Source organism: Aspergillus brunneoviolaceus, assembly GCF_003184695.1.
Source record: "Aspergillus brunneoviolaceus CBS 621.78 unplaced genomic scaffold BO95scaffold_43, whole genome shotgun sequence".
Classification (NCBI taxonomy): Eukaryota; Fungi; Ascomycota; class Eurotiomycetes; order Eurotiales; family Aspergillaceae; genus Aspergillus; species Aspergillus brunneoviolaceus.
Window position 1 is genome coordinate 207,769 of NW_020290773.1, and position 23,175 is coordinate 230,943.

General features: G+C 50.9%; 10 protein-coding genes across 10 annotated transcripts; 8 read left to right on the top strand and 2 right to left on the bottom strand.

The window, feature by feature from the left end:
• Window positions 1–708: 708 nt before the first annotated feature.
• Window positions 709–1,663, bottom strand: BO95DRAFT_444008 (uncharacterized protein). Its single transcript, XM_025586787.1, has 3 exons — window positions 1,459–1,663; window positions 1,195–1,392; window positions 709–1,110 (listed from the first exon to the last, which is right to left on the bottom strand). The coding sequence occupies exons 1-3, from the start codon at window positions 1,532–1,534 to the stop codon at window positions 932–934; spliced, it is 453 nt and encodes a 150-aa protein (XP_025441123.1). The 5' UTR covers window positions 1,535–1,663; the 3' UTR covers window positions 709–931.
• A 1,487-nt stretch (window positions 1,664–3,150) lies between these two features.
• On the top strand, window positions 3,151–3,989 carry BO95DRAFT_444009 (uncharacterized protein). Its single transcript, XM_025586788.1, has 3 exons — window positions 3,151–3,345; window positions 3,453–3,565; window positions 3,642–3,989. Exons 1-3 carry the CDS (start codon window positions 3,228–3,230, stop codon window positions 3,756–3,758), a joined length of 348 nt encoding a protein of 115 aa, XP_025441124.1. The 5' UTR covers window positions 3,151–3,227; the 3' UTR covers window positions 3,759–3,989.
• On the bottom strand, window positions 3,986–6,192 carry BO95DRAFT_416138 (sugar porter family MFS transporter; the record flags this gene model as incomplete). The annotated part of the gene is made up of 4 exons (XM_025584380.1): window positions 5,605–6,192; window positions 5,167–5,554; window positions 4,329–5,110; window positions 3,986–4,260 (listed from the first exon to the last, which is right to left on the bottom strand). The coding sequence occupies exons 1-4, from the start codon at window positions 5,798–5,800 to the stop codon at window positions 3,986–3,988; spliced, it is 1,641 nt and encodes a 546-aa protein (XP_025441125.1). The 5' UTR covers window positions 5,801–6,192.
• Window positions 6,193–8,470: 2,278 nt separating this feature from the next.
• Window positions 8,471–9,235, top strand: BO95DRAFT_432956 (uncharacterized protein; the record flags this gene model as incomplete). Its single annotated transcript, XM_025585075.1, has 1 exon — window positions 8,471–9,235. One exon carries the CDS (start codon window positions 8,471–8,473, stop codon window positions 9,233–9,235), a length of 765 nt encoding a protein of 254 aa, XP_025441126.1.
• Window positions 9,236–9,735: 500 nt separating this feature from the next.
• BO95DRAFT_416142 (protein kinase) lies at window positions 9,736–11,529 on the top strand. The gene is made up of 5 exons (XM_025584381.1): window positions 9,736–10,183; window positions 10,240–10,577; window positions 10,634–10,950; window positions 10,996–11,242; window positions 11,293–11,529. The coding sequence occupies exons 1-5, from the start codon at window positions 9,879–9,881 to the stop codon at window positions 11,472–11,474; spliced, it is 1,389 nt and encodes a 462-aa protein (XP_025441127.1). The 5' UTR covers window positions 9,736–9,878; the 3' UTR covers window positions 11,475–11,529.
• Window positions 11,530–12,632: 1,103 nt separating this feature from the next.
• Window positions 12,633–13,460, top strand: BO95DRAFT_499196 (MARVEL domain-containing protein; the record flags this gene model as incomplete). Its single annotated transcript, XM_025590947.1, has 4 exons — window positions 12,633–12,779; window positions 12,837–12,949; window positions 13,013–13,138; window positions 13,195–13,460. The coding sequence occupies 4 exons, from the start codon at window positions 12,633–12,635 to the stop codon at window positions 13,328–13,330; spliced, it is 522 nt and encodes a 173-aa protein (XP_025441128.1). The 3' UTR covers window positions 13,331–13,460.
• Window positions 13,461–14,441: 981 nt separating this feature from the next.
• Window positions 14,442–15,933, top strand: BO95DRAFT_464849 (MFS general substrate transporter; the record flags this gene model as incomplete). The annotated part of the gene is made up of 4 exons (XM_025589092.1): window positions 14,442–14,598; window positions 14,673–15,327; window positions 15,384–15,531; window positions 15,610–15,933. The coding sequence occupies 4 exons, from the start codon at window positions 14,442–14,444 to the stop codon at window positions 15,931–15,933; spliced, it is 1,284 nt and encodes a 427-aa protein (XP_025441129.1).
• Window positions 15,934–15,955: 22 nt separating this feature from the next.
• On the top strand, window positions 15,956–16,879 carry BO95DRAFT_499202 (uncharacterized protein; the record flags this gene model as incomplete). Its single annotated transcript, XM_025590948.1, has 2 exons — window positions 15,956–16,718; window positions 16,798–16,879. The coding sequence occupies exons 1-2, from the start codon at window positions 16,180–16,182 to the stop codon at window positions 16,877–16,879; spliced, it is 621 nt and encodes a 206-aa protein (XP_025441130.1). The 5' UTR covers window positions 15,956–16,179.
• Window positions 16,880–17,619: 740 nt separating this feature from the next.
• Window positions 17,620–18,457, top strand: BO95DRAFT_515425 (uncharacterized protein; the record flags this gene model as incomplete). The annotated part of the gene is made up of 2 exons (XM_025591750.1): window positions 17,620–18,235; window positions 18,342–18,457. Exons 1-2 carry the CDS (start codon window positions 17,644–17,646, stop codon window positions 18,455–18,457), a joined length of 708 nt encoding a protein of 235 aa, XP_025441131.1. The 5' UTR covers window positions 17,620–17,643.
• Window positions 18,458–20,245: 1,788 nt separating this feature from the next.
• On the top strand, window positions 20,246–21,558 carry BO95DRAFT_454127 (uncharacterized protein; the record flags this gene model as incomplete). Its single annotated transcript, XM_025588251.1, has 4 exons — window positions 20,246–20,440; window positions 20,504–21,115; window positions 21,173–21,256; window positions 21,322–21,558. 4 exons carry the CDS (start codon window positions 20,246–20,248, stop codon window positions 21,556–21,558), a joined length of 1,128 nt encoding a protein of 375 aa, XP_025441132.1.
• Window positions 21,559–23,175: the final 1,617 nt, after the last annotated feature.

Here is a 23,175-nt window from a genome sequence, read left to right on the forward strand (position 1 = left end):
TGTGCGGCGGAAGGGGTCCTTCCCCACTTGGTGGGATGATCGGCGGTGTTGGCGCGCGGGGCGGGGATGCTGGTTGCTACTAGTAGTCTAACCTTGGGGTAGGGCGGACGACTGTTTTGAGTATTGATAAGTATTTGTACCTCGGTTCTTGGTTCTGGTAGCTCGTGGGGCCAGGGGAGCTAGACTGATCGTCAATTATGCTTAGTCGAGGTTATTGGTTTAGTTTACTCACGAGTACTGTACATGGTGACGGGGAAGATCGTCCGAGACACGGCCCAGAGCCAAAGACAGGTAGCGAAGATCTGCAGGTAGGCAATTGAGACATTTCAAAATAGTAATTGTGTTGACCAAGTTTGCGGACAGGGTGTCAGACTCTGTCTTGTAGCATGGTGCTACTCATCCCTTCAAGTAGCTTGGTATATCTTGGCAGATGGCTGCCTTCTCAGACACTCTTAAACGCCAGTCTATACATAGGTCAAGATCTTCGTCTTCCGTTCCTCTGCGGTACCCCTGACACTATGCACGTAGCTTGGACATAACCCCTGATTGACACCCTTTCAGCTCTACAGGTACTAGAGACTTTTGTAGACGTACTCGGAACTATCCTCTCCGATGAGTAGAAACATTCGAAGAGTAAAAGAGTTTTGCTTTACCAAGCAAAGCCCACTCTGCCTGGCCTAATACTAAATGCCCGAGGCAATATATTGCCCTTGAAATCGGAATAGTAAAGTTATCCCTCTTTTTGAAGAAACTTCCAAACGATCTGCAGCGCTATCATTATCATAAAAGTCATAAGAACCCAGCACCTGCTTTTTCATCATCTCACCAAAGCATCGGCCGGCCCTCGGTCTCATTGCAGCTCATCCCACAATGTTTTCTCCGTCCCTATCACTAGCTTATCATTCGAAACCACTTCTCAAGGCAATTACCATCACACCCCTCGCAAACAGATCCCAGCCACGCACTTATTCCCATAGCAACAATCCGCATCCCCGCGACAGACCCCCATATCTTCCTGGCAGTACGGCCAGTTGGGGTCGGTATTTCGACAGTGGCTGGCAGCACAGTACCCGGAACAGCAGCTGAGTCCGCTTCCGAAGGAGCATACCTCTTTTGTCCCCGAGTGTTCGAATTAGCCGCTGAGCTGTAGACTGAAGAAAAAGAGACAGGGATTGAGATTGGGGTTGGACTCACCGTAAACGCCTAGGCAAGTTGGCTTCGGCACGCAGGTGACGGTGGTTGTATAGGAGGCGGTCGGGGTGAAGAAGACGGCGGTTGTGCAGGTTTGGGACTCTGGGCAGGAGGGAAAGGTCCCGCAGGGGGTTGGAGGTGTGGTCGTTGCGGATGGTGGCGGTGGGACGGTGCTTGTAGCGAATGTAGTTGTCTGAGTCTCTGTTCGTCTTGTTAGAATTCAAAGCGAGATATAGGAGGTCAATGGTTGAAAACGGAAGAACACACTGCCAAGAGCCAGAAACAAAAAGAGAGCAAAGAGGTAAAACATGGTAATGTTGATGGAGTGAATGGAGCTGAACATGTTGGATCCTTGCTCTGGAAACAGAGGCAATAGATCAAGCGGTGCAGAGTTCTGCTCTTATATACTTGCAGCCAGGGTTGCACTGCATCTCGGAGGAAGCGCGAGGGAGGGCGATCAGATGCAGAGGCGGATGCGTCGGTGTGCACTGTGACTGAGCGGGATACGAGGGACTTGTATGCGATTGAAACATGTCGCGCTGGTTGTATGGGCGGATGGAGAGTCTTGGAAATCGTAAGTTTGTTCGCCAAGTAGGGAGTGATTGGAGCGCTGGGAATCGAAAATTCGGGATAGGCTCTCTCCGCGGAGGAAGATCGACGGCGCATGAACGAGGACTGAGACACACTCCCACATGTGATGCTATTTATACTCCACACCTCAAGTCTAGTTTCTTTCACCGGGTCACGCTGCAAGCCATCAAGCTGAGTGTTATCGTGCGGTCGCTTGGCTTGCACTTTGCTGCGAGGGGGTCAATGTCAACGTCATCAATGCGAGGACGCGAGGTCCTTGCAGGGCGACGACGCAAGCTCAAAGAGACGTTCGACTGGCTGTTTGTGACAGTCGTGAGACCGGAGCCATGGATACTTCCAGTAGATATGCTAGCCGAGATATCATTGTGTTCAATGCCTCGATGAAACAATGAGGTGGCTCGAGCTCATTCCATGTCGAGTTACATTCCCGCGGTTCACCTGCTTTTCTCAATGCCAGTTCTCAGCATCACGTGGCAGAGTAAGGATGCTCCAAATGCTCGGCCACTTTCTGCCTGTCGCCAAACTCGTAAACAGCGACGATTCGACGAAAAGCAACTTAGAATTCCATTAGTAGTGCCAGCAGATGTCAAATTTGCAACAAGACGACAACGCCTACACCCAGATGTCGATTTTATTGGTATGAAAGGAATAGTGTGGCCCTTCTGTGGACAACTAATGTACGGCCAATTGAACTCTAACTGAATCAGTTCGGTCGTCCAGGAGTGTACCAATGATGCAGGTCTCATTCTAGGTGAAGGATGGGGGGCGCTTTCTGGCAACAAGACTTCATTCTTAAGCTGTTCGGGTCTCGGCAAAGACGGAAAGTCCCATAAGAGTCCGGGGTACAGTAGACCTTAAGCTATCAGGGATCAGTTCCGATGCGCCGCGAGAGATCGCGTGTGCTGCAGTGAAACATAAGCAGGTATAGCTGCAAGTAAAGTGCTGCTAGCAGAGATGTAAACACTGTGAGCACCATTCATCTCTTCCAGTCATATAGCTCAGAAAAGCAATAGGCTATTTCCGGTGCTCCTGTCAAGTCCTACCCCACAGCCGATCTAATCAGATCTACAGAACAACTAGAGCTTATCTTCTCCAACAACAACAACAGCAGCAATTCGTCCTCCTCTCATCTCAAACCAAACAAAAGACGCGTTTGCGAGAGCTACACCACATAGCTCACTCAAGCACTTCTGACGCGAAGTAACACGAGTTCCTCGCCACCCCCCGTAACTCAACCACAAGCGCCCCAACCCACCAACCCCAAATGAGCCTCCCCTGACATCACCAACCGAACCTTGCTGGTCTTCCGCCCGCCCCATCGAATCCCATATTAACCCGACCGGCCCCGGATCTCATCCGCAAACATCACTTGTATTGTCTCCAAACAACATCCATCCATCGCAGACATCACTCACCACAAACAGCAAACAACAAACCAATCCACAATGAGCTCAATCCTCAAACCCACCCGCTCCTCCAACCTCTTCTTCCGCCCTCTCCTCCTGCGACCGTATCTCACCCGGCCGTACCACAAAGAACTGCACAGCAACAAAGGCGAGGAGAGTACGTCCTGACCCGAGTTCCAGCTGATTTATGCCCTTTCTTTTCGTCTAATCTCCCCTACACCTTTGGGATTGCTGATAATGCATACTAACGTAAGGATACAACAGTGTTCATCCCCCCATCCTACCCGGACGACATCGAGCCCCCGAAGCTAATCCACAAGAAGGAGACCAAGGAGAGCATGTGGGATGAGTTGCAGGCTACGATGAGTGAGACCTCGGTACGTTGACCACGGCCATCATTCCACGAAGGAAGCGCTGCGGGAGGGCATGAATAATGATGCGGTCATGTGGTAGGTCAAAGCCGATCGCGGAGATATCAAGTTCGAGCCCAAGAAAGCCGGGCAGAAAACCGCTGCGAAGTCGGATGGCGCATTCCCGGAGCGAGAAGAGCCCAGGATCGATGAGATGTGATTTCTCGCTTCCGTCGCCTCGGTGTTGCAAATGGTCTCCGGGCTGGAGAAGGAGGGAAGGAATGGTCTGGGGTCGGGGGCTTACGATGTTAGCATGGGTTTCTGCACTGTATCGGCCTTGCGCTTCTCAACAAATTGTATGCAACCTATCATTCATGTCCTAATCTGGGCATATTTTCTATGCTCTAGTTCTAGTTCTAGTCCGTGTCTAAAATTCGATGATGGTGCTCACGCTTCGAGCGGAATGTGATCTACATTCTCAACCTGCTGCACATCTGTCTCCAGTTTCCGGTCCACGTGAGTTTCCTGGGCATGCTGGCCGGGCGTGACTGTCCGGCCATCCTTGGAGCTGAATACTCCTCCTGTAATGCCACCCTTTGCAAAGAGCAGAGGAATGTCCTCCAGCTCGATTCCTTTAGTCTCTGGGTAGAAGAAGTAGACCATCGGGATGAACACGGCATTGAGCACAGCGAAGATGATGAAGGTTTTCCAGCCAATGTTTTCTGCGGCAGACGGTTAGCTGTGATTCCAATATTCTTCATCCATAGCGGAGCTTGGATTCTGAACATACTAAAAGCGATCGGGGTGATCTTCACCACGGCAAACACAGCCATCCAGTTCCACCCAGATGCAATGGCCGACATTCGCGTCCGAACCCGCGTCGTGTTGATCTCAGATGGATAGAACCACGGCACAGGCAGCCAGCCAATCCCGTAGAAGATCTGAAAAATGAAAATAAACACGGTCGCGCCGTAGGCGCAGTCAGTGCGGTTGAGCGACAGCAGAATTGTGACCATTACGAAGCACAGACACAACCCTGCGGAGCAGATCATCAACAATGAGCGACGGCCGAACCTGTCCATCAGAAACACCGGAATCGCGGACCCAACGAGGTAGGTGCACTGCATGCCGCCACCAAGCAGCATGGACAGGTTGCGGCTCATCCCCATCGTTTCTTGGAACAAAACCGGCCCGTAGTAATTGATCATATTGGAGCCCGTGAATTGCTGGCCCAGTTCGATGGAGATGGTGATCAGAAGACGGCGGAGATTCTGTACTTCGCCCCATGAGAAGAGCTCCGCAAAGCGGAAAGGGCCTTCCCGTTGCTCTTCATCGAGAACGACCTGGATGTCGAGGATTGTTTTGGTTACAGCTGAATCGTTGAGGTCAGTGTCTTGGATGGCGGCGATGACGGCGCGGGCTTCTTCATGTCGGTCGTGTTGGACCAGCCAACGCGGAGTTTCGGGGAGATCGATGATCTGTAGAATGAGGCAAATGGCGAAGATGGCCTGGAAAGCGAGCGGGAAGCGCCATTCGAAGGAGGAGGTGTAGAAGCTGGTGCCGTAATCGAGCCTGGAAGAGAGCAGTATGTGAGTAAACGTCTGATGTCACTGAGAAGGTCGGAATACCAGTATGCAATGACCACTCCAAGGATGGTAACAGTACCCTGAAGAGTCAGGAGAGCGCCTCGATAGGACGCAGGTGAGCATTCATTTTGGAACACGGGTGCGGTAGACGAGTTCATGCCATTGCCGAAACCAGTGACAATCCGACCAACAAGCAGCTGTGCTATCGAGTAGGATGAGGCAAGCAGAGCAGAACCAATGACCATGATTGTCGCGCCCGTCAAGAGCATAGTCCGTCGCCCATACTTCTCGCCCACAAAGTAGCAAACAATAGACCCGACCACGCAACCAATATCATATAATCCGGTAATGTCGCCTTGCATCGAAGCATCAGGGTTGTTGAAATCCTTGGCGAAGCGGTTGTCGGCTCCGACGATTCCGGACATGACGCCTAGATGCATATCAGCACATGATGCACGGTTCTCCAGCAACGGCACTAACCCTGGTCATATCCTAGGAGAAGAAAGGCCTGGCATGAGGCTGCGGTAATAGCAAAAATCAGGGTCCTGCCCCGAAAATCATGTTTCCAAAGCCGCATCTTGAATGAGGTGACCGCAGAGCTTTCGCTTAAGTGTAGGATAGGTAGATGAACCGAAGGATCTTTTAAGCTATCACGCCTCAGCGGGATGGCGTCCATCTAATACTCAGCCAGCGGCTTGGCAGCATATCGTCAGAAGTTCGCCCTTCATTGTCCCGAGACTAGGAGAGGGTGGGATCCACTGAAAACGGAAGTTGTTGGTCGGCTTGCCTATCGGAGTCAGGATAAGCAGCGGGCTGGCCTGTTTGGCACACCAAGTCGGTGGATCATCGCTCCGAAACGCGGGGTACCCCATGGGACGGACACATTGGCGTAACGCTGCCACGGGCCACTCGAGCTCACCGAGTGCCTCATCGGTCGAGAATCCGGTATTCTCTTTTGCAGCAGAAAGATGTAAGCGCAATTTCTGTAGTGAAAGACAGTATCAGCAACTGGAAGCTTATGGCATTCTCGCATTTCAAGGCGGGTTTATCCAGGCTATCAATGTGGAGTGGGTTCTGGAGATTCTGAGACCTCGAGATAGGATGAACCCCCAATCTTGGCCCAAGAAAGAATGGTCGAGTCACGTGCAGTCCGGTCGGCCAGATTACTCATGATGCATATCCTGTGCTCCCATTGGCTGGAGCATTTGATCTTCTACATTCACGACCCAGACATGGATCTGACTTAGTGGTCACTACAATCTGTACCTAACCCCCGGCCTAAAAAGGCTCCCATCACTCTTGTACAGCCCCGTAGCGGGACTATTATTCTCCAGACAGCATGAGCTAGAATGAATTTGAGCCTGTAAAGGTCTTCTTCAAGTTACTGCTTGTTCGAACGATATATATCCTAGAAGTAGTGTGCCTTGGAACGCACGGGAAAGTTGTCAAAGCTCAGCCACATGGCATGCCTCGCTGTACCTATGTAATTTGCCCGATGAAGCGCTCCAATGATTTGACTCCGCTCAAACTACCTACCAGGACCACGAAGCTTTACCCCAAAGTCATCTAGAGTAGCAACCAACCACCCATAAAGGGAACCGCAAAAACATCCGCGAGGTGTTTGTGCTGCATGATATCTGGAAGAGCCTAAGCCAAGTTGGTCTACAAGCCAGGTTTACATGATCTTCTGGCATTGCTCTAAGCGAAGTACTTGTATGCATGTATCACCGAAGAAGGAGTAAATCAATTGACAGAACGTACATCGATGCATGTAAGTATTCCAATCTGAGCATCAAGAAAGCGAGTAACCAAGTTCATAAAAACTGAAAAGTCCAAGACCCTCACTGGTATTCTCTCTTACATCGTGGTGATGAAGATTCCAATCCAACAGTCCAAGTATGACATATATCCAGCTCTGCAACAACGAAGCTTCTTCGACATACTCAGTATCTGTCAACCTGCAGGCACCAATATCTCTCCAATATAGGCTTTGTGATTTCGCCTGCTTGAGTATAATATCATATCCGATTACCTGTGGCCTGGAAAGAAGGGTGTTTGATGAAACTTATACGACAGATTCAGGCCTCTAACTCCAATCTGGCAATCATCGACGGGTTCTGAGCAAGGAAAATCGCGAGTAGATTGTCGTTTATGGCAAGAAGAGCATCAAGGTCATCGGTTGTCTGGAGATGGTTCATTGCATTGATAATGTTCTGCCAATGAACAACCAAGTCATTGCTAGCCCATGGCTCGCCCAGGTTTTCCAGACGGATGCGCACTTCCATGAGGCCGAATCGGATCCCAGACTGGCACTGCCGAATGGCGGTCTCCAAACCCTCATCGTGAGACACCACATGGTTTCTCAGGCGCTGAGTGCATGCTACAGTTATCTCGCTAATCTTGAAGGATATCTCATCATAGAGTTCCTCGAAGCACTTGGTGAGAGCTGATGTCTTCCCCTCCATCTCGTAATAGCAACGACTAGAGGAAGCTTCAACTCTTAGTACGATGTCATGTATCCGGAAGACACTCGCGATATACTTACATGATTTGACTATGTGTGTTTGCCAGGGCTTAGATGGAACGATAATCGAAGACGAGATGCTTTGAGCCACGGATGTGGGATGTTGAGAAGATGTTCTAAGCGAACGAAAGACAAAGCCCAGTTTTATATCCAGAATTTCCCTACAAACTTCACAGAAAGTAACAGAAGCTGAAGGAATAGACATAGTGAATATATTCACTAGCTAAACACACGTACCGGCGAGTGTATACCGGGGCTGACGTTATGAAAGCACGCGTTACGCGTCTGTTCAAATCATCTCAAAGAAATGATGGAATAGAAGCGAAGTAGAGAGAAGACATACAGCAAAGAACTTCACCAAACATATCAAAAAGGCTGAAACCTAGATGAGGGCTGAAGTTGTTAATTCACTTGTTGTACCCTTCCCACAGTCTATAAAGGTTCCCCGCCATCATCGCCTCACCACCTCTTCTCTTCCTGAAATCTTTGTCTCTTTATCATCGATCAACCAGCCTGCGAGTATCTGGATAGAATCTCTGTGGCTGTCTGCACACATCCATCATCATCTCGAATCAAATACTACTTCCACATATCGAGTTCTTGATAGAAGGCTTCCTCAGAAGATAAGACTGGTGAGGTGCCGGATTCTGAGAAGTTGATAAACTCAGACTAACAGAGTATTCTCTTCATGCAGAGATCCGATCGAACGATCAACTTGTACCTTTGTTCCACGCCATCAGAGCTCCGGTCAAACAAAGGTTGGTCCCATCCCGGTTCGATATTTCAGTACGTCTCTGATGAAAACGTGTAGAAACAAACACCATGGACAACTCGATGTCACAGAAAGCTGCGCCTGGCAATGAGCGTGCCACTGAGGGAACAACCGCTCATTCTGGCGTCAACGACTCTGTGAAGTGCACCGCCTTTGTGTCTCTGGAATGGTTTCTCAACGGCCTTTCACATCCCAAGGAGCTCCCGGTGCCCGTCGCGGAGCGCCTTCGCCAGAAAATCACTGAGTCGGACCCGACCATCGAAGGCGTCACCATCGAACGACTCATTCTCATTCGCAAGGCTCTGGTCGAGAGTAAGACTGCAGTTGACTCGAAGTCTTTCTTTGTCTTTCTGGATGTGGCGATTTCTGAGCTCGTGGAGAACAAGGACGAGGCCCCAGAGTGCCTCCTCGCGCGCGCCGTCAGAGTTTTCAAAGACCTTCTCCATGGAAACGCTGTGGATTGCAAGAGTATCGCAGAGGGCGGAGTCGAACTTGCAGCATTCCGTGCGCAGTTCAGACATGCGAACGATCAAATCATTCGGGCTTGCAAGGAGTATCACGCTGCGGTCGATGCAGGAGTGGAGAGAAAGGAGGCGATGATTGTGCATGTCTCAAAGGCGTTTGATCGGATTGGAATGGGTACTCTGCATCTGCTTTGGGAAGAGGCGAAGGGATTCTATCCCAAGGACGAAGCTGCCAAGTTCGAAAGATCCATCGCCTCGTTGGACAACTTTCAGGAAATGATCGAAGATCTCAAGATCCTCAACAATGGTTACGACTACGATGACGAGGACTCTGAATGGGTGAAAGTCTAGAAACCTTGGTCATCGTGCCAACTTTCTCTTTTGCTTGGGTTCTTGGACCTTGAGTCTTTGGGGAAGTGGATTGGATGGTTGGAACGATGCTTCTTGGTGGGACTGATGTGTAACTAGTCGGCTGTGTGACAACTTTTGCTTTCAAGTATCTAAAGTGCCAACTTAGCTCTTTGCTAAAGCTCAGGCTTTCTTCGAAAGGTTCTTTATTAGGTACATTCTCCCGGCCGTACTAGTCTTCGTAACCTTTAGTCACGTAGGTCTTGTATCGTTTCAGGTACGCAAAAACAAGATATATCTTTCTGAAGAAGATCGATGATTTTGCCTATCTATATGAATTCTAGCTGGGATGAATTCGGCTTGAAAACATGCGACTAGTCGCTCGGAAATGCGTATACTTGAGCCGCAGCCAATGACAGCCGATGGGTCACATGATGTTTACATACAATCCACGTTGAGTGACAAACAATCTGAAGTTCCAGGAGCCTGTTGAAGGCAGTGCACCAAGTACCACTGTTTAGCTACGTGCACTTATAACCACTAGAGCTTCCTTTTATGACCCTTTGATACTCTAAACCTTTTTGTGCAGACGCGAATAATCTGCCTCGTGATATACCCTGCCTCGAAGGGTAACTCGCCCACAACCATGGCTAGCCTTCGACGGTCAGCCAATTCTCTATCCATCTGCACCAGATTGCACAGGACAACACCCATTACCCAGTCATACACGCGCAACCTCTCGTTCCTCCGGAGGAAACCTCTTACGATTCCTCATTCACAGAGCCCTTTATTGCGAACTGAACCTGTCCAAGAGGAAGAATTCCCCGGCTACAGGTCCGAAGATTACTATCCCGCCAAGCCGGGCGAGATACTTGCCGACCGCTACCAACTCGTGACCAACCTCGGCCGGGGGATGGCCTCGACCGTATGGTTAGCGCGAGATATGAGGGGGTAGATTCCCCGTCGATGCATTATGAAGTGTTACACTAATGCTAAATGCAATACAGATACCGGTGGCAACAAGAGACAGTCGTCGCGCTCAAGATCGGCAACACTAATTGCGACGCAGAGGAACACGAACGCACCCACGAAAGACACATCCCGCAAAGCGACGCGACACAGGAAGGCCGAGTATTTCTTCGCACGGCACTCGAGTCTTTTGTCATTGAGAGCGAAGCGGGTAGGCATCTGTGCTTGGTATACGAGGCTATGCGGGAATCGATGCGTGACTTTCGATGGCGTTTTGTCGATGCTCGGATACCTCTCCCATTGATGAAGCTATACATCAGAATGTTACTTGTTGGGCTGGATTACCTTCATTGTGTTTGTCGGATGGTACATACAGGTACGAATCGATGGACATCTGCTTACCTGATCTGAAGCTGATCAGATGTTCCCTAGATCTCAAACTCGACAACATCATGATGACCTTCGAGGACCCATCGGTCTTGGATGAGTTTACCGCATTACAACTCAAGATTCCCATGGACTACAAGATTGACAGCGCCGGTCGATACGTTTATCTCTGCCATAACGAATTTGGGCCGCTGAGAAAAGTCAGGAATATCCCCAAGATTGTGGATTTTGGTTCGGCAATCAAGCTCAATCCTGATGCCAAATGCATTTGGCCGATTCAACCGCATCACTACCGGGCGCCCGAGGTAATTCTTGGCTGTGGCTGGAACACGGGCGCAGATGTCTGGAATATGGGGATACTAGTGCGTTGATGTACCTTCAATGTGTTAACTGCTAATACTTTGCAGCTTTGGAACCTCCTCCAGGGTAGTAACCTGTACACACAGGTTTACGATGCTCAAGGATACTATAATCCTAGATCACACCTAGCGGAGATGATCGCCTTGTTCGGACCCCCTCCTCCAGAAATGCTTGCAAGGGCCCGGGAAATGTCGAATCAAAGGTGGTCTCCAAAGATAAGAATGACAGGTTGTAATGGGAAACTATGTGACACGGTTGAAGACTTGTTTGATGGTCCCTTCTTTGATGAAGAAGGTAGCTATCTCCCTCATTTCGATTAAGGTATATTGCTAATCGCAAGAGAGGCAAGTTCCTGTATCCGGACCTAATTCCCGAGCGCAAGCTCGCGGATACGCTTTCCCTACTTGAAGGTAAAGACAAAGAGGACGACTTTCTGGATTTGACCAGGAAGATGCTTGTGTGGGATCCAACGGAGAGATCAACGGCTGCTGAGCTGGCTGAGCACCCCGCCCATCAAGATGATTGAAGCTTATCCCTTCTACTGTACTATTAGCAGGATTTAGACACTGAACATACTCTTCTCTCTATTATAGACTCACCATCAAAGATAATGGGATCTAACTACACGGAAAGTGCTGTATTATCATCAAAGGTGCGAGACATGGTCAACCAGCTTGGCTCGACCTCGGAGAGAAGATTGCAGGGGAGTCAAGCGGCATGGTTGTTGACCCATAGAAGGATATCAGTGGCCGACTCCTTTCCTTCTTGCTTCTCGGTATGTATGTAACCATGGCATTATGGCTGGGCATGTTACAAAGTGAAACATGATGGTCAACCCTTGTTCTTTTGATTTTTCTTTTCTTCACTTCACTTCACTTCTCTTCTTTCTTTTACCAATTGGGTTCGACATCATAGCTTATTAGATACCCCCACGACGTTGATTACGGACTTGATGGGCCTTCATACTCACCATCGCATTGTGCGTGGACCATGACATTCTTAGTCCCTCAAGCGGCAGTATGAAAGCGAAGGGCGGTGATGGTGTTAACCCGAGCCTCTATGCTTCAGTATGGAGACTCTATTGCCCTTCAGTCCTTGTACTACCTTAGCGAGAGTATCGGCATCCGCCCATGGCTGAGACCATCGTGTAGTGAGGGATAGACAACAACAAGCTTCAGATTCGTCAACCACATGCAAAAGGACATCCAAATGTCGGGGATAGTTCTATGGGGACAGGTCTACAAACCATATGTGGGATTAAGATGGTACTGTACTTGACGATCGTGATCCATGGAAAAGCTTTAAAGTACCACGGGTCGTGGTAGCACGGCTGACTGAAACCGCAGGCGGGATGGGTCAGCAGTGGTAACGATGCCGCCAGCCGAGCCAAATCCAGTCCCTTCTGACTCCGCATCGCTTGACTGTTCCTTTCAAGTGATGATTTCATCGAGCCACTTATTCCATACCCTTGGGGTTCTCTGACTAGTTGGTATCCCCTTTGAGACGCTGTACCAAGCAGACCTCGGGTAATGAGATCATGGACTTTCGAAATAAAGAAATTGCGGGGAAGCAGATCTTCAGTGCCCTCCGCTCCATCCCTACACTTTATAACAACACCAAACTCCCTGAACACCTTGGCTAGGTCCACGATTTCCGAACAAGTCTGTGCTTGTAAAGCTTCATCATGGAGAGTTTTCTCAACCATCCTCTGGGCTTAGTGTCCTACTTTCCCCGGGCAATCCAGTTCATCAGCTCCGTGATCGTCCTTGGAATCACTGCTTGGGCTGTGCAGGAGACGAAAAATCTCACGGTCATTTATAGTTTGGTTATTGTAAGCCGTCGTTGCTGTTCTAGAACTCGAAACACTGCCGTGCTGACACAAGTCCAGTCTGTCGTTACTCTCGTTGTCACCTCCGCGGCGCTTCTGTTCAGCTGTATGATCAAGCGCCAGAGATGGCACATCTGGCCAATACTGATCACTGATGGAGTGATTTCCTACTTGTAAGTAGCATTACCACGTAGGTGTGGAATTGCCCGGAGATGTTCTGACGCGTGGTGTTGCAGATGGCTCGTTGCCTTTGTGTTCTTGGCGCAGAATTTCAACGCTGTGAACTGCCGTGTCATCCTGTGGAATGGGTTGACGGCTTGCAGCCGAAAATATGCCGCAGAGGCATTCAGCTTCATCGCATTGTAAGCCATTCTGGATGGTGCGGTGAACACTTCCCATCAGATGCTGACCCGTCCAGTTTCTGTGCTCTGGTGGCACTCGGTCTCGAAATCGGATACATCTACTGGGCAAAGCCAAAGATCTCGGCCCCGATGCAGGAACGGGGGCGCGAGGATCAGCTGGGCCAGAACCTGGCGAATGCCGGGGTGATGTAGTTTGGTTGTGAGCGCGGTGCCTGTTGTCGGGATTGCTCGGTTCTGGAAATTCGGGCCCCTTGAGTCTATGATGTCAGTTTCCGAATGCGCACTTTTTGTTTCTGTGTATAAGACGTCTACGTCGTCCGTGTCATTAATATGCAACTTGGAAATCTTGCACACCAAACATGAAATACATTTAATTTAACTCTGCTCTGTGTGCTATCACCGTCATGCCAGCGACAGCTTCGTGAGTTTGCCACGAAATGCCCGAACGATGATCACGTGATTAACCCTGCTCGCCGCTACAGAGACGTCTGCCTTGTTATACTGGCTATTTTCATTCCCCCACTCGCAGTCTTGTTGAAGCGGGGATGTGGACCGGATCTCTGCATCAATATTGTACTGACTCTGCTCGGTGATATTCCGGGCATAATCCATGCATTGTAACACCGCCCGGTAGATATTGTTGTTTCGCAACCATCTTGCTAATGCATAATAGGTTCATCGTTTTGACTTCGCGTGATAGACGGGACTGGAATCAAAACCAGTACTACCATCAGAGCCGATACTATTAAGTCAAGGTTCTACCTAATATTGTCTCCACGAATTGTCGTATCGATTCAACGAAGTAAATCATGATAATTATTAACTCTCACTAGTTGTAATGTACATAAATGGATTTCTTGATTCAACTTCTTCCTGCATGGGAACTCGCCTATTATTCCAACTCATCTTGTAAAGAAATGCGCTAGGGATGTATCCGGGGGCGCCCGAACCCTACCTACTTACGTATAGTCTAGTAGGGCTGAACTATGCGGGTCCGCAGTGGAGGCCGAGCGGGATTTGCTCCCGTATCTCGCCAAGCTAGCCACGTAGAGTTTTGTAAATTGTTCGATTTCTTGAAGCAAGTTTCTCCAGCTTGATGAAGATACTTCGACTCGAAAAGAATGTTTAACACAAGCTATGCGCAACAGTTCTAAGGCTGCAGAGCCTTCGTCTCTTCTGCGAAGTTATGTCCCCACAGCCATGGACACACGAGATAACAACAGCACCGGAAACCGATCCCGTGCCTTATCAAGTCCTAAATCGGATCATGCAACGTTTGCCTCTATACAACGGTTTAAACAACATGAACACGGGAACTATATCTAGGAGCCGTATGGTGGCGATAAACACCTGCATCACCTGCATCACCGGCATTGGCAATCTGCTCGCAGGCCTGCTGAAAGTATGCATTCCGACCATCTCGACCAAGTTAGAGAAGAGATCCCAGCTGCCCTCCAGCTGTGGCCTACCTCGGCCGTTGCCCTCGCATGTGGTTGTACTCTCCTCCCTTTTGGGCTGCCACTGACGTTCCAAGTTCTCGGCTGCCGCCGCGCATGCTTACTGGGGGGCTTAATTCAAACAGCTAGTGCGGTAGGAGCTGGCCTCGCCCGCACCTCGACACAATTGATCGCCCTGCGCGTTGTCGCAGGAATAGCCGCCTCCTTTTGCCTCCCCGCAGCGGTTGGCGTCACTGCGAACGTCTCTCCCGCCAACAAGAATCCGCGTCGACGCAGTATAACCTTCGCTGCAATGGGAGGGGGCCAGGCGGTCGGCTTCGGCCTCGGCATAGCACTTGGGTGCATCTTCTCCGACACTGTCGGCTGGCGTTGGGGATTCTACGAAACCGCCCTTCTTAACGGCGCCGTCCTGGCTCTCGCTCTTTGGGTTTTACCCACGACCACCAACACCTCATTGGGGAAACCCACTCTCACACGGCTCGCCCAGGAAGTCGACTGGGTCGGGCCCCTGATCATCAGCACCAGCCTTGCGCTCTTCTCTTACGAACTCGCCGTAGCAACAAGCAGCATTGATGACTCTCATACCTTCGCCCCCCCACTCAATATATTGTTGCTCTGCATCGCCACCCTGCCCATCCCAGCTTTTATCTACTGGATGCACCGCCAATCCCGCCGCAGTCGTCCGGCCTTGATCACCAACACGCTCTGGAGCAGCCTCCCCTTCACGGGCATGTGCATCACCGTCTTCCTCCTCTGGGGCACCTTGAACGCCAGTGAACAACTCACAGCATTATACCCCACGTCCGCGACGTCTCCGCCCTGACCTCCTCGCTGTACTTCCTCCCCGCAACGATCGGCGGGTTGCTGATGAACATCGCCATCGGCGCGTTACTACCGCACCTGCGCCCCTCTGTCGCCGTTCCCGCCGGCTGTCTCGTCTGCGGAATCGCGCCCCTGCTCCTCGCAACGCTATGCCGCACCGACGGTCCAGGCTACTGGGCTGGCGTTCTCTAGGCGATGGCGCTGAACCCGCTGGGGGCGGATCTCATGTACACGATCGCCAACCTGGTGAAGACGGGGGCGTTTCCGGCCAAGACGCAGGCCCTCGCCGGCGGAGTGTTCAATATGCTGACGCAGGTGGGGAAGAGCATGGGGATCGCGACGTCAGCAGTGCTCGCGAGGCAGGTCACTGAGCAGGCGGGTGTGGGGCCCAAGGAGGCACCCATGCTGGGATATCGCGCTGGGTGGTGGTATAATTGCTCCTGGGGCTTTATGTCCGTGTTGGTCAGTTGGTGGGGTCTGAGGAGTGTTCATAAGGTAGAGAACAAGAGCGATTAGATTTGGATACTCATATCACGTGCTCTGGCATCCATGGTATTAGTTCCACTGGTGACAACTGCCCTCCGTCATCTAATTGTGCAATATTAAACATTTCCCGGAATTGTGATCTTCATGTAGGCCATATATTCTCAAACAGTTTCAGTCGAAGAACGCTTCGTTCTTCTCCCCCGATTCACACTGGCAACCCATAAAGCCTCAACCTCATCTTTAGCCACCATCCAAATCGTTCCCTTTACCGTAACAATGCATTACCGTTGGTTCGCACAGAGCGAAGTCGCGTCCGGCTCCTCCGTTCAGCTCAGTGAGACTTGGACCGTCTTGGAGGCATGCCATGAGCATGTTTTCCAGTACTATGCGGGAGAAGGGAGCCCAGCGAACCCCCCGTCGTCCTATGCCACCATTCGCCTTGTCTGTGAGAAGCTCGGCAGTCATGTCAAGGCTCACGTAAGAATCTACAAGCAAATTCCTGCTGGGGGCACCGAGGCCGAATCACCTGCCGTCCGCGGCCAGCAAGCGCAGACATGGGACGACCCACCAGAGCTCGTCGCCCTGCGCGCTCTTACGCGCGAGAAATCCCAGATCACTCCGCGCCTCCTGGACTCCAAGATCACGAGCCAGGGAGAGTCGGGTCTTGTTCCCGGTGGTTTTCTGGACTATGTCGTATGGGAGGTGGTGCCTGGACGGCGCCTGGCAAGCCGTATCACGGTCGAAGAAAACACCTTTTGGAACATGGAGCTCGACAAACGGGAGCTGATTCGGCAACACTTCCGGAAGAACTACTTGTTCGTGCCACTGTGGACATCTGTTCTCCCTTCCTCAATGCGCTTTGCATCTTGAACTAATATGGAAATATCATTTCAGGCAGCTGTGTAAATGGGGGTACATGCCGCTCCATGGCCGAGCATCCCGCCTTGTCTGGGACGCCGAGTCCGGGACGCTGTAAGTCTTGTCTATCAAGATTAATTATTCAGTTGCTAATACTTCTTTTCCCTTTCTCCCTAAGTTATTTCATCGACTTTTTCATGGCTAAGACCACAGATAAGAAGGAGAAGTGGTGCCCGTTGCGGTGGACTGGTTGGGGTCTCGCCAGGCGCCCTTATTCCATGGCGGGGGGACAACTCTGGGACGGGTCGACTCAAGGCTGGGAGTGGTAGCGTTGGTTTCTTATACTCTTTCTAATTGAAGAGGGCTTGAGTAGCCTGGATTTCCGGCATGGTGGCCTGTGCACGTTTATAATAGACTGATAACATTCTCCGGCAGGCTTTATACCTGTCTTGTAAGTGGATAATCTACCTCAGTCAGCCTTGACCCACTTCTCTGTTTGGCTAAGACGTTGACTTAAATCATAGATAACTACTAGGTAGATAGCAACGGGTGATTGGATCAAATCAACTAGATATTGCTTCGAATGAATCTGAACAATTAGAACTGCCATACTACTTGCAGCATCTCATTGTCGCATTTAAGTCAATGCTCAACGCTCACGTCAGCAGCTAGACCGAAACCGTTGCGCGGGGAGGTTCCTCCGTGCACCGCACTTCTTACTCACCCTCTATGTCATCTGGTCTAAGCTCTTGATCGCTGTCAAACTTCGCTCAATTCTTACTGTGTATTCGGCTGCTCAACTGCCACACAATACTGGATTTATCCTCTTCATTGAAAATTTGTGTTCTTCCACTACAAGTTTATTCACCTTTGCACTGCAATATGCCACCACCACCATTTGTGGACGGGAAAAGCCCTGGCACTATTTCTATCACTGTCCCGTCTGACTTGAAGCTGTTTGCAACCCAGAATTACCGATCCTTGGAGGATGGTCTTGTGTACAAACACACAACGTTTCAAGTCGACCGCGGAACACTTCTCAACTCGTCCCAGTATTTCCTGAGCAAACTAGAACAGCCCTTGAATGGGCGAAAGACAATTGTTGAGATTGGTTGTCACAGTATCACTGCATTAGAGATCATCCTTCGGAAGCTACACAATACTTTGGACCAGAAAGCTGTGGGTGATGCTTCTTTGGCAGACGTCTGGTGTCTGATTTTCGACTGCCGACAATTTCGCATCTGTCCAAAGAACCTTACACAATGGTTTGACGCAGGGTGCACCCACAAAAAAGGTCAGGCCAACCCAGGCATGGAACTGAGCTTCTATCGAGACATCCTCCTTCCAAGCTACGCTATGGAACATGCGACGACTTTTGCTCGGGCAGCGAGGGCCCTCATGTACCAGAGCACAGAGCATATCACCTCGTGGTGCCCGCCTGATGTGCGAATGCCGATTGCTGCGCCGATTCTGCGTAAGTTCGATTGTACAGTCTCAGTCATTCTTGTCCCATGTGTCTCCTTCTGCCCTCGAATACAGCGAAGTCCTCCTTGCTAACACCTAAATTGCATGGATATAAGGGCAGTTGAACGCCGCCCGTGCCACTCCCCACGATACCATACGAGGATCTTTTTGGCCGCGTTTCCAGCATGCTTCAAATATCACTGCCATCTTGTTACAAGTGTACCGTGTTTGAATACCTTCGGGAGTTGCAGAGAATCCAGGTCTGGCCTCTCAACGACTGCTTGAGACACCAAGGGATTGACGAGTTGATCGACCGCTTGGCCCACTTTGAAGCAGATTGAATACACAAGTATATCGAATCCTCACCGGACCAACCGGCAGGCTTTTTTGAAGGGCTCTGTCTTGATTGCGTGTTCAGAACGGCCGATAAGGACCATCTTCGTGATGATCAGCACTATGATAAGAAAGATTACTGGATCTTTTTGGAAAGCGACGACAGATTTGATCGTGGGTGTCGAATCCAACACGGGGAGCCTACGTGGTATTTTAGTTGTATGGGGCAGCAACCACAACGACAGGGACCCGCAACTCGTTCTGCTGGTCTACCTTGTCGCCTATCGAGCCGATGTTGACTAGCCTCTTCGAACTAAAAAGCCTTTTGAGATATTGTTGTTGCCTTCCTGTTTTTCTGGGCGGTCTTCTAATGCCCCTATTTTGCAATGTTGATTCTTATTCAGCTGATCTTATGTAGTACAAATCGACTAGATTCTAGCTTGGGATTCTGAATGTGATTTGGTGATTGTCATCGAGCCACAAAGATTGAACCCTCCTACGGTGATCATGAATGCGGATAAGTGGTCCCTACTCGGTCGGAACTCCGAAATAACCACCCGTAGGGAAGCAATTCAATTCGACTTCTGGGTCCCTTAAGCTTCTCAAGGAAGACCCGTCGGCAGTTCATCGGTCAGGGTGCATCATACGCACTACGCGTTGCTTTCATGCTACGACAACTGCACACGAGGACCGATCCTTAAGATCCTGTAGCGTTTCAGCAGGAGGTAAAGGGTGCGGTGCTGTTTGCCGTATCACCATAGGATATCAAGCGACTTCGAGTCTTGCCTAAAGATTGAGTTTGCCGAGATCGCTACCTCGGCTGACGATGCCTATTGCGACCATTTCGATTGGCATAGGTACTGGAGAGAGCTTGAAGATGGACTCCACCCTATCGATCTTACGGTCCTTCAACTGCGTATTGTTGATCAGACTTGATTAAGAGCACGCGTCCTGGAAGTAGGATGGATGAATTAGAGGAGAGAGGAAATTCAATGGCAGCACATTGAGCCGGCAACGAATTATGTTGTTCCGCATAGCCCGTTGGAAGAGTAAAAGACTGGAAGTTGAGGAATTCCCCTGGCCTGCCTTGTTGTTACCACGTAGGGACCAGCAAGCGTCGATCGAAACGGGCCTGCCGATCCGCCCTGCTTTAAATGAGAAGGCCGTTGTTGGCCGTCATCAGAAAGTAGTAGACGCTCGATTGGCCGTTGCATTGATAACATAACTGCCCTAAGGTCGTGTTAAACATGCTTGGCGGCTAAGGGGACTGACTATCCAATAACCGTTCGCTGAGTCTGTCTTGAAGACCTTCCGCTCGACCTGCTACCAAAATGAAGCCAAATAACTGAAGGGTCAGAAAATGCCGGTATTTTGGCATCAGTGCTTCGAGAGACATTACTATCCTGTTCAACTGGAAATTACTTGAAAAGATGGTTGAAGAATGGTACCGAGAGGTGCAGTTCAAATATACTTTATAAATCCTACGCGCAGTATGGCAGGTGCGTTCCGCAGTGCACGGACTTGAATTCCAAGATGTGTCGTCACTAGCATCAACCGACGATACACTCACCGCACGCATCCGCATATCCTTTTGTCGATGGATCACATTTTGTCCCTTTTCTCTTCCACATTTCAAACAACACTCTTCCCATATGAACCGTTCATCTCTGTTTTGTTGATCGCTATCATGTCTGGAACACAAGACGTCACTCGCGATGGCTTCACCTCCGCCTACGGCCGGTTCTGCACCACGCAGGGCCGCATCGAGCGCGTAGACGGCGCCACTCTCAGGTCAATCTTCCTACCCAAGCTCAGCCGCAGCGGCCAGCAGGCGATGCGCGGCCGGCCAGACTTCGTTCGCGGACAGCTCCACCACTATGATGTGGCATTTGACAAGGCTAAGTTCACTGGCAACGGCACTCTTCTGATCAGATAAGCCCCACAGGCGGGGCAGTGCGACACGGTGCCGCCGCATCGCCTCGCGTTGGAGGCGCAGCTGCACCGCGAATGGCTGGCCACCCGCACGCCGGAGCAGCTGTCCGGACAGCCGCATTGGGTCATCCAGAAGTACTTTGGGAATGATCCTGAGCGCCCGGATCGCAGCATCACCAAGACGGTAGTGGGGATCTCGTTCCCGTGCACCAGCGAGTACCGCGCGAGTCAAATGCGCGAGGCGGCTGAGAAGGTGGTCGGCCTGCACCTTGAGACGGCTCGCGGCCCGCAGACCAAGGTGATCTTCAAGGGGTGGAACAAGGCTGCGGTGGGGAAGGCGGCCAAGGGCCATGCAGCAAAGGAGAAGAAGGAGATCGAGGCTGCGGAGCGGAAGCGGGAGACGGACCGTGCAAAGCTACACGCGGACTATCGGCGCCCAACTCGGAAGGCTCAATCTCCTGTGGGGAGCTTCATTGTCGACTGTGAGAAGATCAAAGACCAGTGGCCCAAGGATGCGGATGGTTTGACTCTAGACATCCACGAAACAGCGACGCCTGGCGTCTTTGGGGCCGGGTTCTATTTTGGGACTCTGGAGGGTGCCATGATCATTTGTGCGGATGAGGAGGTTTTGGAGAGGTATTGCGCTGAGCTCGAACGAGAGGAAGAAGATGATTCTGACGAGGAGGGCTTAATCGATGATAACTCGGATGACAGTGGGGTTGAGGCGGATGGAAGCCCCAATGTGGGAGTGAAGAGGAAGATGCCAGTTTCTCAAAGTGGTCGCTCATCAAAGGAATCCAAACTGAGCTCGAGTCGCTTATACTTCTGAAGTTGAGGGGCTGTGAGACGGGTGAGGGTGAGATCTTTCATGAGCCAGATGATGGAAGTATCAAGTTCAAAGACGGCAAGTTCGACAGCTTTAAGGGCCAAGCCAACATGATGTTTATTGGCGATGGCATAGCCATTACTGGACGAAAAGTCTCTGATACGCCTGGCTCTGGTGGAGGATTCTGGGACGAGTACTCGTGGAGACACCATGAGAATGCAAGGATCGGCCGGTGGCACTAGGTCCCGTGGTGGGTATTAGCTATACAGTATCCAAATGCTCTCTCGTGTCAAATTACTGTTGTCGATTGGCGAGCTCTGTACCGTGTCCACAAAAGCATATAGTTGCACAGATACAGACATTTTACCATCGCCCCTTTCAGCCCATCGTCTGTCGGCTGACGTATTATAGGTACCTCGAGCTGCGTGATAGTTCCGGTGTGCTCATGATAGCTTTACCACAAAGTAGGATTGGCACTGTCCACGCGTTCTCCATGTGCGTAATCGGTTTTCTCGATGCCCATTCCCAACCAGGTGTAATGACAGTCTCCAGTCTCCAACCATGTAGGCGGTACTTGTTACATGGCCGCACACCGTGGTAAGACATTATAGCTAGACATAGGTAGCGTACCCGAGCCAGCGAAATGCAAACTCCACTCGTGCATTCAGCGTCGCTGCCTGTATTAGGCTTCCCCAGGTGAAGGTTCACAGCAGTCTGACATCTCACTACCTAAGTGGGTCCCCTCGCTTAGGTCCGCGAGCTTGGAGCATTGAACTGGTGCATCAACCGCGTACAGCATCTTTGATCCAAAAATGAGTTATGTTATCATCCAGGTCTAGATCACGCATTTTATTGATCTCCAACCCAACTAGATCGATAAACAAGGACAAACCCTCATACCAATATGTCGTTCAGAATGGGAGGCAACAAGAGAGCCACAGCTAGACATGCCTTGGCGGGCATCTCAGTCCCGCTCATTATTGAACACTAATTGCTTAGATCCGTGGCCTCAACCAACATCGGTGGGCTAGCGCCTCCACAATTTCTACGTTAGGGTCCTGGTCCCACGCACGGTCCATGGACCCGGTTGTATTTGGGTAATTCCCATACGCCGACTGTGCTGCGATCGTTACACCCAAGGTGATCGATTCTACATCGTTTCTCGACGAGGCGACTATCCGTATTCATATTTAGGCATCGCATCTTCGCAGAGACGGCTAGAAAGCACAGACACTCAGGCAATGCATAAGCTTAGCTACATTCGATGGATTTCACCACGGAGTGACTATGTAACATAATAATCATTCCCAAGACTGATGCCAGAACCCACCCTAGATCTCTTTCTGCTCAGTGCATTGTCTCTTAGAACCCCGCTGTGTACCTCCATCATCGTCCGCTTTCCGCGCCCTGCCCCTCTGCGTCCCACCTCCTGGCCCGGTCGCTACATGCTTAGGGAGATCGTCACCACAATAGGTGCGGTTGCGCCCCGGACCATCCAGGATGGGACAGATGCGCTCCATGTTAGACTCATAATCCCCCGTGTCCTGACACATTTGGTGGTAAAAGTCCTGGATATAATCGACGCCAACCTTGAACCATCCCTAATAGTACGGGGACTCGGGCGCCCCGTCACGTGGGTCGTAGAGTAGATCGATGGCCTTGACGAACACCTGTTCTTCGTCCCACCCCGTCGCCGTTCTGGCGGCGCGCGATGGGGCGGGGCTCGGCGCCCGCGACAGCTGCTGCACGACCTCGTCGTCGATGAGCAGACAGACCTCGGTCAGGATGCCCGGCGTGAGCGGAGGGCGGTTCCGCGAGAGGAGGATGCGATCGCGACACAGTCGGCGGATCTCGTCGAT

Excerpts from the sequence above, each read along its gene's own strand:
- BO95DRAFT_444008 (XM_025586787.1), bottom strand. The coding sequence starts at position 1,534 with ATGTTCAGCTCCATTCACTCCATCAACATTACCATGTTTTACCTCTTT. Across the intron at positions 1,393-1,458 it reads TTTGTTTCTGGCTCTTGGCA|AGACTCAGACAACTACATTC; the intron begins GTGTGTTCTTCC and ends CAAGACGAACAG. Across the intron at positions 1,111-1,194 it reads AACTTGCCTAGGCGTTTACG|AGGTATGCTCCTTCGGAAGC; the intron begins GTGAGTCCAACC and ends CGGGGACAAAAG.
- BO95DRAFT_444009 (XM_025586788.1), top strand. The coding sequence starts at position 3,228 with ATGAGCTCAATCCTCAAACCCACCCGCTCCTCCAACCTCTTCTTCCGC. Across the intron at positions 3,346-3,452 it reads CAGCAACAAAGGCGAGGAGA|TGTTCATCCCCCCATCCTAC; the intron begins GTACGTCCTGAC and ends AGGATACAACAG. Across the intron at positions 3,566-3,641 it reads CTACGATGAGTGAGACCTCG|GTCAAAGCCGATCGCGGAGA; the intron begins GTACGTTGACCA and ends GTCATGTGGTAG.
- BO95DRAFT_416142 (XM_025584381.1), top strand. The coding sequence starts at position 9,879 with ATGGCTAGCCTTCGACGGTCAGCCAATTCTCTATCCATCTGCACCAGA. Across the intron at positions 10,184-10,239 it reads TTAGCGCGAGATATGAGGGG|ATACCGGTGGCAACAAGAGA; the intron begins GTAGATTCCCCG and ends AATGCAATACAG. Across the intron at positions 10,951-10,995 it reads TCTGGAATATGGGGATACTA|CTTTGGAACCTCCTCCAGGG; the intron begins GTGCGTTGATGT and ends AATACTTTGCAG.